This window comes from Dipteris shenzhenensis, chromosome 22 (assembly GCF_047967505.1).
Source record: "Dipteris shenzhenensis isolate YYH24624 ecotype China chromosome 22, Dip_SZ_1.0, whole genome shotgun sequence".
NCBI lineage: Eukaryota > Viridiplantae > Streptophyta > Polypodiopsida > Gleicheniales > Dipteridaceae > Dipteris > Dipteris shenzhenensis.
In genome coordinates this window covers 9,133,191-9,145,784 of record NC_141617.1, presented here as the reverse complement: position 1 = coordinate 9,145,784, position 12,594 = coordinate 9,133,191, and the positions used below count along the sequence as shown (strand labels likewise).

Below are 12,594 nucleotides of genomic sequence, written 5' to 3'. Positions count from 1 at the left end.
CCACATAGATAGACTTCCTCCTTCCACTACAGCACTAACGTGCCATTTTTTCCACACAGGTATCACAAGGTTAACTAGGTCATATGTGAGGATCTTTTACAGCTACACACATTGTCCTTGTTGGAACCAAGTGAGTTCCTAGTGAAGCTCAGCTTCTACAGAGATCATTGCCTATACATTTCGGAGGAGGGCTTTATTGACCCCCCGGGATATATGCGGTTTCACCTACCCCATTCACTGAGGATCTCTATTGGGCAGAGAGATTACCCAGGGAGAAGCGCATATGCACGTTGTGTTACCTATAGGAGATTGAGTCAGAGGAGCATTTCATTTTTCGATGCCCAATGTACTATGAGATTCGAGGACGCTTCTATTGTCTCTTCAGAGAAAGCTCCAAGCAATTATCTCGCTTTCTCTCTTTTCCACACCACAACTGCTTGGCTACGTCCATTCACGAGGCAGTCAGACAGAGAGCGCCTACTTAGATCACTGAGACAGGAGCAAGGCACTCTTCTCAGACTATGATCATTGAATTTTTCCGTCCGCGGGCCATACCAACTCCCACCCCACGGGCCTCCAACCACGAAAAACATGTAAAGAACGTAAATTGGGAACAGCTTCACAATTCCACTTATTTTCCTTGTTCATATCTCCTACCTTTATCTCTCAAAATTTGGATGCGTAAGAGGCTACAGCTCCCTTAGTTAAGTTGGCCTGCAGGAAAGCAACAACATTGCTTGCACACTTTAAAATAGCACTATCTTTCTTTAGCTGTTTATGCGTTAAAGTTCTTTATGTGTGCAAATTTTGTGCTCAACAGATGCCTAAGAATCCCTCAATGGCTGGTGTTTGGTTGCCTTGCATATGCTCTTGTCCTTGAGCAACAAAGGACCAAGCTTGATGACAAAGTGGTCAAATACATTTTTGTGGGTTGTAGTTCAGAAAGCAAAGGGTACAAGCTCTACCATCCAGCCACCAAGTGGAGTTTAGTCAGAAGATATGTTGCAGTTGTTGAGAACTCAGCTCAGAATTTGCTGTCATACATAAAACCGCAAGAGGTATACCCCCAAGACATGTTTGATTCTTTGCTACCCTATGCAATGAGTTGACCAGTTGAGGAGACTTCAGATGTAAATCAGGGTGCTGAATTTGAGTGATGTTCAGCCAGCTCTTATGCCCACAGATCAGCCTATGGATGAGGCCAGCACCCACAGCTTCCTTGTGTAATCCTGTAGTGCTTTCTTCAGTGTCCCAGATTCTCTCTCTCTCTCTCTCTCTCTCTCTCTCTCTCTCTCTCTATCTATCTATCTATCTATCTATCTATATATATATATATATATATAAAGGTCATGCCATCCTTACACTAAAGTCAAAAGATATGCGGATCAAGCTCCTTCGACAATCTTACAAGCTGAAGGGTACCAAAGTATGGATAGTTGAGGAGCTTACACAAGCTCAACTCAAGAATAAGGCAACTGAATTAGCTAAAGTCAGGGCTGCCAGAAAGGATGGAAAATGGGCAGTTTACCGTGAAGGCCTAGCTCTAATCAAAGAGTTCAAATCCAAACCAAAAGACTCTCGTTCTTAAACTGATGTATGGCTGATGACTCTTTAAGACTATTATCTAGGTACTCTAAATAAATTGGGGGTTGCTTTCACACTCCTTGGGAGCTGCCATGTGCCCTCCCTAAAGTAGATGTACTAGAGGGTTTCTTGCTGTCACTCAGAGCAATCTGAGCATCTATGTTGTCCTTTAGCTTCACAAAGATTGTTGGTTCCTCACCACACCACCATTCATTGTCAGACATACACATCGGTACATCAAGGTCTACATATCTTATGAAACCAGACCAAAAACCCTAAAACGAATCTATATTCATATATAAAACCCTGAAACCAATTGGTGATCAGCCTTGAAACCCTAAAACGAATCACTCCTTAGCCTAGATTTTTGATTCGCAACAGATAATAACCAAGATAGATTTCAAATAGATAACAGGGAAAAACAACATCTGATAGCTTCATCTAACAAGGAGCAGTAGCAGATTTCTTCTGGGAATCAAAACGAACTGAGAGAGGGAGAGAAAGAACAAAGGATAGACACACTAGGGCCCAGAAATAAGGGCTAGACCCCCCCAAGGTCTTTATTGCAATAGAATAAACTTTGTACAACTGGCTCATACGATCTAGGAGCCCCGAGGCCCTTCTTTTATAGACTTGGGCTAGCAAAAAGCTAGACCCACTTTTAATAGCTAACTTTCTTACAAAAATAGACTTTCTTGCTTTTTGCCCATCGTGGGGCCACTTTTTAAGCCTTTTCTAGAACCCCATGGAGTCTTCTTTAATCGTACCATCTCCTTGGTGTTTTTTGGCCTTGGGGGACTTGCTTTTTGGCACTTGCTCCATCATTTGTGAGCTCTTTTGCAAATTTTTAAGTCCTACAAAACACCAACACTTTAACTCATTAAAGGTTAGCAAAATGCATGCATTCCTAGTTCTTGGACTAATCCTAGTCCTTGTGGACATCCCCACAGTTCTCTTTTACCAATGCAAAGCAAAAGTTAAAACAGGAAAAATTATTCTAGTTAACCAAAGTCAACTTTCTTTGACCGTAGTCAATCTGATAGAGAATCCTCTTTACTTCTTGGGAGAAATACCGATTGATGACATCTCCTCGGCTTCTAATAAGTTGTCCTCAACTGAAAAGCAGCTGTAAAACTTGAGGATACCTCCTCTCTTGGCATCCATTGCCTAATAGTTATGATACTTGGCAAGATAACTACAGAGTGCGGTACGCAATCTGTTCTAGTTGGAGGATCTCCTGGATTTCAGCTCTTTCCTGGTCAAGAGCCCTGTGTAAATGGTCCTAATCAATGAGAGGCGTATTAGGCTGAATATCTGGCTGCACATGCGGCTGCAAATGACCAACAGATGGAGGAGGTATAACCTCAAATGAAACATCATTCTGAGCATCGGATGAAAACACAGGCATCAAGTTGTCAAAAATATCTAGGGCATCAACAATGGGCTGTTTTTGACAGTCCAGCAAAGGCATAGTGGTAGATTCATCAAACACAACAACCCGACTGACAAAACACTTGCCCGTGCAGGGCTGATAGAGCTTATAGCCCTTGCTCTCTAAGCTATACCCAATAAAAATGCACTTGACAGCTTTATCATCCAACTTAGTGCGTCTCTGCAAAGGCACATGAGCATAAGCCAAGCATCCAAAAGTCCTCATGTGAGAAATGCGAGACTTACGACCCGTCCAAGCCTCATAAGGTGTGATAGTCTGCAATGCCTTTGTGGGACATCTGTTCAAGATGTAATTAGCACACATGACCGCATCCAACCACAACTTGTTAGGCAAATGCTTGCCTTTCAACATGCACTTTGACCATCTCCATCACTGACCTCTTTTTCCGCTAAGCCACATGATTCTGTTGAGGAGTATAAGGCACCATGCATCGATGATGTATGCCACGTGAAGCTAAAAAAACAGCAAACTCCTTTGACATGTATTCACCCCCCTTGTCTGTATTAAGGTGAGCAATGTGCAGCCCACTCTCATTCTTAGCCAAGGCAATAAAATACTTGAAGCATGATGATTTGGATTTCAAGGCGAAAATCCAAGTGTTAAATGATAGAGTTATTGTGAGTGTGAAACCGCATCTGAGCTAATGGACTGACTCTGATTAGGAACTAGTCGGGAAATTTTGAGCATGGCTTTGATTGATTTCTTTGGAGTTCTCTCCTCTAAGGATAAACAAATCTATGCTAATCTAGACTACACCAACCATCGAAGCGAATAAAAGCAAGAAACAATTTCTTTTCCATTGTTCTTTTTAATATGCTTAGGTTGCGAGTTTAAGTGACACCTATGGATATACCTAGATGAATCCAGGAACATTCCCAAACTCATCCTCTAAAAACACAACATAGTGCAGTTTCAATCTCATGATAGTCACTCACAAGGTTGAAAACCATTAACTCCATCATGCATAGCAGGGACTAGCTACTATGACATCCCCACTGACATCATCAGCGCCCAACAGTGGGTGTAGACCATAGTATAAAAATATGCTCTCACACATACAAATCCACACACCCACACATACTTGAGCATCCAATTATACAAAGTCTTCGTACTGAGTTTCTGTCGGCACTCCGGAGGTGAAGGACAGACTCAGCCATGATGAAGGCTAGCACTAAAGGAGAAGGCTAATCAAAAGGTAGTCCAAAATCTCTTCATTCAAGCTACAATTGCTTGTGAAGTCTAAACATTTTCATTTTAGTCTCTCCCCAACGAGCATCTAAATCTAAATCTAGCTGATAGGGCAACGCACCATTTAAGATAGAAAGAATTATCACAATACCAGCAGGCCGCAACTTGGATGAAAACTTCACAAGGTGAAATTTGCATGTCCGCTAATACGGCAGAAGCATATACCTAGATGAATCCAGGAACATTCCCAAACTCATCCTCTAAAAACACAACATAGTGCAGTTTCAATCTCATGATAGTCACTCACAAGGTTGAAAACCATGAACTCCATCATGCATAGCACGGACTAGCTACTATGACATCCCCACTGATGTCATCAGTGCCCAACAGTGGGTGTAGACCATAGTATAAAAATATGCTCTCACACATACAAATCCACACACCCACACATACTTGCATACCAAAAAGTTCATCTTTGTTGCTAGCCATTGATGCAAATAGAGAAACAGTACCACAACGGAGAAAACTAGTGATCACACAAGCCTCAAGGCTTTAAACTGCACAAATAACTTGATGTCCCAACAAAGAGGCTGAATGAACAGCAAGTATGTGGCTTCAAGAGTGCAAGAACCAGTCCCAAATGCAAAGAATGGTGACCTTCAATGCTCCAAAGTGTAGTAGCAAGGGCCAAACACCAAGGTAGGTAGCCAGAGTTGCTCCAAAATGCTTCAACAGGCTCCAAAGCTGAAATTTGGTGGTGTAAATACACTCAAACCGATGCCAAATGCAACCGTACAGCTCTAGAGACAGCTCAGATTCCGGTACTGATAGTAAAAGACCTGCTGTCAATTCCGTACAGCAATCAATGCTCTTGCCGGAGACCGTACTGCATTATTGGCACCTATCAATCCCATACTGCATTTAATGGACCTGACAGCAGCAAATGAGGCCATACTCAGTTCCGTACAGTCCGTACACAAGTGCAGCAGCAATAATTACACCGTACAGTCCTCCAAAGTGCCGTACAGTCACACGTGCTGCAGCAACAGACAGTACACAGTCCGTACAAAGTATGGACCACACATGTGCAAAAGACCTGTTAAGAACTGTCCGTACAGTTCCGTACAAATGTACGGAACCACAGATGTGAGGCGGTTTGCAGAAAAACAGCTTGGAAGAGTTGAAAACAGCCTTGAAATGCTGCAATTTGGCCACAAAACAGCCGAAATGGACAGCTGGAGCACTAGAGACTGGATTTCTGGCGATGAAACTCCTCCAAATGCCCTCGGGTTAGCACACGTGCAGACGAACAGCAAGAATAGGCCGCCAAACAGCTGTCAATGAGAAATGGAAGGCTCGGGGTGGCTGGAAATGGCTGAGGGGAAGATCCCTGACCTACTCTAATACCAATGTTGGACAGAGGGAGCCCAAAATGAGTGATGGAAGAGCAAAAACACGATGATGTATTGAAAATGCTGCAACAACAAGTGTGGAGGCTCAAGGGTGAGCCAACATAACAAAACCCTAGGGCTAACTGCCCTAACTAGACTAAGTGTCCTAACTGACCTAGGTGGTACATGTACTAACTGTACCAACAGTCCTAACTGACTATAACTAGGCCTACAAGGCACATACCAAGGAATAAGTGGCACCTATGGATAGCCCATAGGATGGCCTACAAAGACCATATAACTAGCCTCTTCTAGCAGGCTCTCTACAGCCCCCTTAAGCAGGCAAACAGCTCAAAGTATGAAAGTAACTAGGAATTCAACTTTAAGTTCACACATGTTGCTGCAACTCCAAGCTTACACCCAAAACCCAACAACAAGTTGTTCAATCACCTTAAACTTATATTATACACCCTGTGACATTCAAATGAACCCATACAAGTTGTCAATCACCTTAAACTTATATTATACACCCTATGACATGCAAATGAACCCATACAGGATGGAGGAAAAACTGCTCCAGACCTAGTTTTGATGAAACGCTAGTCATAAATGCATCCAAAGGGTCTTCAGACTCCACTATTGTCTGCTCTTGGTGCATCTCAGCTGTTGTGGCGTCATTCTTTTCTTCAGTCTCAAGCGATTCCAACAACTTTCTGATATCATTCATCAACTTTTCTCTCTTCTCAAGAAGAGACCCGGCAGTTTCCACAACTGGAGGAGATGCCTTTACTGTATTGCCTTTCTTATTCATATAGGTTGTGCGATCGTAGAATTCATCATCATCACTACACAATACAAACATGAAAAAAAATAGCATGGTTTGTTATTCGCTGTAACCATCCCTCAAGAAAATGGTGTTGCGTCCTCTAGGAAGGAAAAAATCATTGTGCCAGGAACTTAAACCATCCACCTCAAATCGCTGTCTTCATCTTCACCGTCTTTCTTATTTGAAGATCCTCTTTTTGCTCGTGCACCTATGCTCTCCTGAATGCTTTGATTCAAAGTCTCTTCCAAGTTTTCTACCTCTTCCATAAGCTGTCACAATTCATACACATGTTAGGGTAAATAGAGAAAGACCATTAAAACAACCAGATTAGATCAAACTATTGCTATACCAATAAACAAAACTTAATGAGTGGATGACCTGCTCTATACGTTGCTCATTCCGTGCTATCTGTGTCTGCTGTCCTTGTGTAAGGCCACCTTGAGGAATCTCCTTAACTTGGATCGCATCGATCTCTCTTTTCAAGCTGGAAAGCTTTTATGTCAACAAAAACTCCCCTCTTTCAGTTAAGTTAGACCAAATAAATGCCTAGATAAAAGAAAAGGGGGGAGAGGGACAAGTGAAAGGGAAGATTGAGAGCAGGGGGAGAGGAAAGAGAAACGGACCGTAGATAAATGCTAAGAGCAAACAGCACTAGAAGGGAACGAAGGGGACGAGAAGAGAAGTTGAGAAGAGGAGCTTTATTGAATGGGACCTCGACACCAATATGAGATTAATGCCTGACCACCAACCACCTCGTGCTGTTAACCCGCGTGGCCTTGCAGCTACTGGACTAGAAGATCAGCAGGCCAAAGTCCAGACAGGGATTCTCCTTTGAGCCTATGAGCAGGCTGTATGTACTTGTCCCCGCTACTCTTAAGAAAGCAGAAACTAGCAGACTGAATATAGATGAGGAAAGATACAAAAGGCTAGTTTACAGTGGACGAATAATAAATCCAACACTTTAGCAGGGTGGTAATGAAGGCAAAAAGAAGTAGACACTTCCAGAGGTATAAAATCACAGAACAATGTGACACATACCAGCAGAGAAAGAATTTAGAAATTTAACCTTTTCATTCCGTTTTTGTATCTTCTCGAGTGTCTTTTGTTGCTTCTCAGTGAGCTGACCCTTGTAGGTCTGCCAGGTCACTTCCTCCTCTTCCTGAATAAAAAGATAATGGATCAATGAACAGAATGCATCAGTTCACGGAGAGACTACACAATATCTAAATGCCAGCACTAACAGACCTCAAGGTCATCTTCAATAGCATCTTCCATTATTCCCCATGTTGCCCCTTCCATATTTATGGCTTCTCTTCTTGCCCTCAAAAGAGATGCCTCCTCATCTGTCCGATCACTGGCAATCTGGAGTTCTCTGAGCGCCTGCCTTTCTGCTTTTGTTGGAGCCTCCTGGGAGTGTCATCTCATTATATTGTAATTCTTCTTTAACAGTAGAGAAGTTATGATGTTCTGACAATTTCAGGTGAAAGACATATTAAATAGTTTGAACGTTCTAGGATGAGCAAATATTTCTCAATATCAAATGATGGAACGTACCTTTGGCATCAACTCGATGGGTCCCTGGAGTATATACAGCCGAGAAGAGCTGCACAAAATAGTAAATCGTAAGGTAACAAGTATGGCCAACAATATAGACACTTAGCTTCCCATTACATAGGAATTCAGCAAAATGAAATCCATAAACATGTGCACTAGTTCTTGGCCTAATCCTGCAAAGCAGCCTCATAATTTACTTGAAAACGAAACTTGATATTCAACAGCAATTAAATCAATGTCCTCCTGCCTCAAAATAGGAGCAAATCATACTGCTGCTACTTAAAAACGACTGTGATAGACTTCATCCTTAAACAAACGCAGTTCAATTATGTAAAGACAACCAGAACTTTTAATAATGACATTCCTTGCAAACGTGCGATGCAGGAGTTTAAGATCAAACTTTACGACCACAAGTTCAACAGCCTACATGTAACTTGCTCCTACGGTATTAGTATAATTTGCTTCCTATTCCTGATTCAACCTGCTTTTGGCAGGTTATCAAGTCAACAGTTCAGCTTGGGTCTTCAACGTTTACGATATGCTTTCAGATTGCATGGTTTGGCTCTTGTCTACAGACATCCTTCGCTATACTAAGAACTAATCACCTATGAGATTAACAAAGCCATAACTGCATCTACAAGGTGACTCATACAATCACAGGGTGACTCATACAAGCCGCTATGGGCTGAAGCAAGGGGTTCGCTAAGACCCCTGCAGAGCGCTAAGAAAAACTCAAAGAAAATCATAACTCGGAAACAATACTCAAATACTCAAAACATATCCCGGTGCCATGGTGGCTCTCCTGTGAGATGCGAGGATATCTCCAAGCTGCGTCTGTCGTGTCATCTCGCGCAAGGCAGGGAAGGGCTTGGTTTCTGAGACTTCAGTATCCAGCAAGCCATGTCGGGAGTGACCCCTCAACTTTGGCACTCACCTCAGAGAAAGATTGTGATAGGCTGGACCTCCATGGTGCGTAGTCTAGCCACTCTCTGCTCTCCTGCTTCATGCAATCTCCCCCCACTAGCCCACGTTGCCCTCATATCATCTATCTCCTCCTCCTCCACTCCACTATGTCCTGAGGCTGACTCAAAGGCATAGAAATCTGTGACATGTCTCTGGGCTACATCCACCTCTGGCTCGGGTAGGACTATCGGCGCAGGCTGTCTGATCTATCTCAAAAAGAGTCTTTCTATGTCGTCACATCTCCATCAGATAAAGACCGACACAGACCTGGTCCTAGAAATGGATCAAGCAAGAGCGTGGTCCAAAGCCGAGTCCCTCTTGGTAGAGGCAATGATACCACCCTCGAATCTCATAGTATGCCAAACATATGCATAGAGAATGCTCCTCTGTCTCCACCTCCCCCAATGTGCAAAGCCTACATATTCGATGCTCTCTCAGTATGCTAGCAGCTATACTTGCTTCTATCCCCAACTAATGGGATGAGACTCTCATCTATCTGAAGGCAAACCTCAACGAATGGGAGATGTGTCTGTCCTCCAAGTATGAGAGTCTGATGACCAATCCATCCTCTGATACCTTAAGAAAGTGGTCACGATAGAACTGGATCTTGGTGGTATTCTCTGGGTCCCCTCCCCAACTCCGTGCCATGTAGAGTTGTAATAGATCCAACCATATGATGCGGTTGATCTCATCTCATGGGATCACGGAGGACAAGGCATCCAAGCTATACTGAAAGGACGGGAGTCGACTCATCTGGATCCCCTGGCTATCAAACAATCTAGGGACACATGCATACCAAGATGTGTTGACCCCACTATCTGCAAACCGGTCATCCCTTCTCTTCTGTGCTCTTGTTGTAAGAGTGTGAGATCATCATCCAAGCATGTTCTAGTCCCCTTCAAGGCTGCCCTCATGCTCATGAAGGCAGACCGGTCTGCTAGTTTCCGTAATCTCACTATCATAAGTCTCATTGGTGCATCATCCTTTCACACTCTCCAAGCTGCCTAGAAGGTAGATTGACCTCCATCTTAGAGATCAAGGCTCTTCTCTTCTTCTAAGGCATCAGAAATAAATTCTTTCTTTGTTGGAGCTGCTTTGCCCCACTCCTTCATTTCAGCCTTCCCCTTATCTATTTGCTTGGAAAACTCCTCATGCTTCTTGTAGGCCATCCTTTGGTGGCCTACGTGATGCCCTATAGGCCATGGTATGTGCCTTGTAGGCATAAATAAAGACACTTATAGTGTTAGTTAGGCCACATAGGACACTTAGTCCTATGTGACACCTAGGACACTTAGTCCTAGGTGTAGGTACTTGTACCTTGTACTCTTTAGTTTTGGATAATCCAAGTTCGACGTGACGGGTGTTCTTCTGCGACCCTTTGCTACCTGCACTCTCTCTCTTCTATCCGATCCTACAGTGGTATCAGAGCAAGGGCTTGACTCATCTTCCTGCTTCCGGTCTTCCTGCTGCAACTATCCGTACTTCTTCCGTACATCTACCCGTACATTTGACGCCGTACAACAATACTTGCACCATTGTACGTCCGTACCTTCACTCGTACAGGACTGTACCTGCATCGTCGTACGTACGTACCTGTGTACAAAAGGTGCTGTAACTGGTTCGTACACTCGTCGTGCAAAGCTGTACATGTGCCATACAGTGGTCTATATTGTACCTGCGATGTACAGTCACGTATCTGTGTTGTTGTACATCCGTACAGATCTGTACCAACACTCCGTACTTGCCCATACAGGTATCGTACTTATTCCGTACAACAATACGTGCATCGCCATACAGTCGTCATACATGTGATCCGTACACTGTACCGTACATTTGTACCAACCTACATCCGTACAATATACCGTACCTACGTTGTACTTGCAATGTACTTCCGTACAATCATACTTGCAAATGTTCCGTACAAGATACCTGCTGTATTCCGTACGGGTATTTGCAGTGTTGGGGCTTTTGCAAGACATTGGCAGATTTGGGGTTTTCAATACCTTTCATTTCCTCTAGTTGCAACTTCTTGCAAGAACACTAGAGTTTTGGGATTTGGTGTGCAATTTCTTTTTTGATTGCAGTACATTGGGTCAAGTTGCAGGACATTGAGTCACATTTGCGAGACATTGGGTCATTTTGCAGGACATTGGGTCATTTTACAGGACATTGAGTCACTTTTGCAGGACTTTGAGTCAGATTTGCATACATTGGGTCACATTTGCAAAAATTTCAGCAAAATTTGGGGCTTTTCTGCATTTGCCCTCTTTTTGGCCTATTTGCCCTCAATAAATTTGGGGCTTTTGCCAGATTTGCTGTTTTTGCAATGAACATTGCTTGTCACAGTCACATTTGGGTCACATCTGCATTTGCCCTTTGATTTGGGTCAGAAATTTGCAGATATTTGCTGTCATTTTTGAACAGCCAGCTTTTTGCAGTGATAGTCTTGAGGCTTTTGGGTTTTCAGGTCTTTTTCAAGGTATCACATTTGCTATGGCTGGGAACAATCAAGATTTATTTGGAGTTCTTCGTGAAGATGATAAGTTGGATGGCACCAACTATCTGATGTGGTCTTATCTCATGAAACATATTCTTGTTGCAATCATGATTGGATTCTTGCACCTGTGGCTATCATAACTTGAACCTGACAATAATATTACTTTGCTTAAAATTGGTAGAGATCCATACCTCATTAAGTCATTTGATTGCTAGTAAGTTGTGCTAGCATGATTGTACCTCTTGTGATAGACCTTGCTACCATCAGCCCTAGTTGGTCAATTGAGTACCCTCAGTTTTAGTCTTCCACACACGCTTATATAAGTAACAAGGTACCATTCCAATAAAACATAGGTACGGACTAGTTGGGGCCTAGCAATAAAGATACAAATAGCATATGCTTTCCAAATGCTTCTATAATATATTTATCAACATTTGTGGAATATTGTTTATGGGGCTGATATGAGGCCAGCCAATGCTACAGTGGTTGCCTCTACTGCTGGTCCTTCTGCAGGGGGTACTCCTCCTGATGCCTCTTCCTCTAGCACTCCTACTGCTGCTCTTCCAACTCAAGAACAGTCAAGATGGGATGCAAGAGATGCAAATGCACATTCATGCATTGCTTTATCATGCAAGAGAATCATTATTCCACACATCCGGTCTTGCAGGACAACAAAGGATGCTTGGGATAAATTGGCTTCTCTCTATCAGATTCGCAATGAAGCTCGTGTTGCATATTTGAGAAAGCAATTACAGAAGTCAGTATGAATGAAGGTGAGTCTATGGATGCATACCTGACAAAGGTCAAGGACCTCATGGACCAACTTGCCAACATTGATGAGGTGGTGCCAAATACACAGCTTGTTAGTACCACATTGAATGGACTGCCAGATACATATCAAGGGTTTGCTACAACCCTTCGATTAGTGGCCATGGGTAATCCAGACCACTATTCTTTTGATCAGCTGGTTACTTTGCTTTTGCAGGAAGAGCAAAGTAGAGCTAATAGACAAGCCATTATTCCTGATCATGCATTTGCTTCACAGCAGACAGGAAGAGGCAAGGCTTCCAAGCCTATGGGCAAGCCAAAATCTGCGCATAGCAGCTGCAATTCCTCCCTTGCATCTAAAAATACAGCA

The 12,594-nt window shown here is 43.1% G+C and overlaps 1 protein-coding gene across 1 annotated transcript in view; it reads right to left on the bottom strand.

Moving 5' to 3' along the window:
* The window catches only part of LOC147887699 (SMAD/FHA domain-containing protein), a 66,684-nt gene that overhangs the window by 17,304 nt on the left and 36,786 nt on the right, over positions 1-12,594 (bottom strand). Inside the window, exons 5-10 of the mRNA XM_087393593.1 lie at positions 7,997-8,045; positions 7,688-7,849; positions 7,509-7,601; positions 6,821-6,934; positions 6,587-6,711; positions 6,199-6,461 (exon numbers count right to left, since the gene is read on the bottom strand). Of these exons, the coding sequence (XP_087249719.1) occupies positions 6,199-6,461; positions 6,587-6,711; positions 6,821-6,934; positions 7,509-7,601; positions 7,688-7,849; positions 7,997-8,045 (806 nt within the window). The remainder of the gene's footprint in view (positions 1-6,198; positions 6,462-6,586; positions 6,712-6,820; positions 6,935-7,508; positions 7,602-7,687; positions 7,850-7,996; positions 8,046-12,594) is intronic.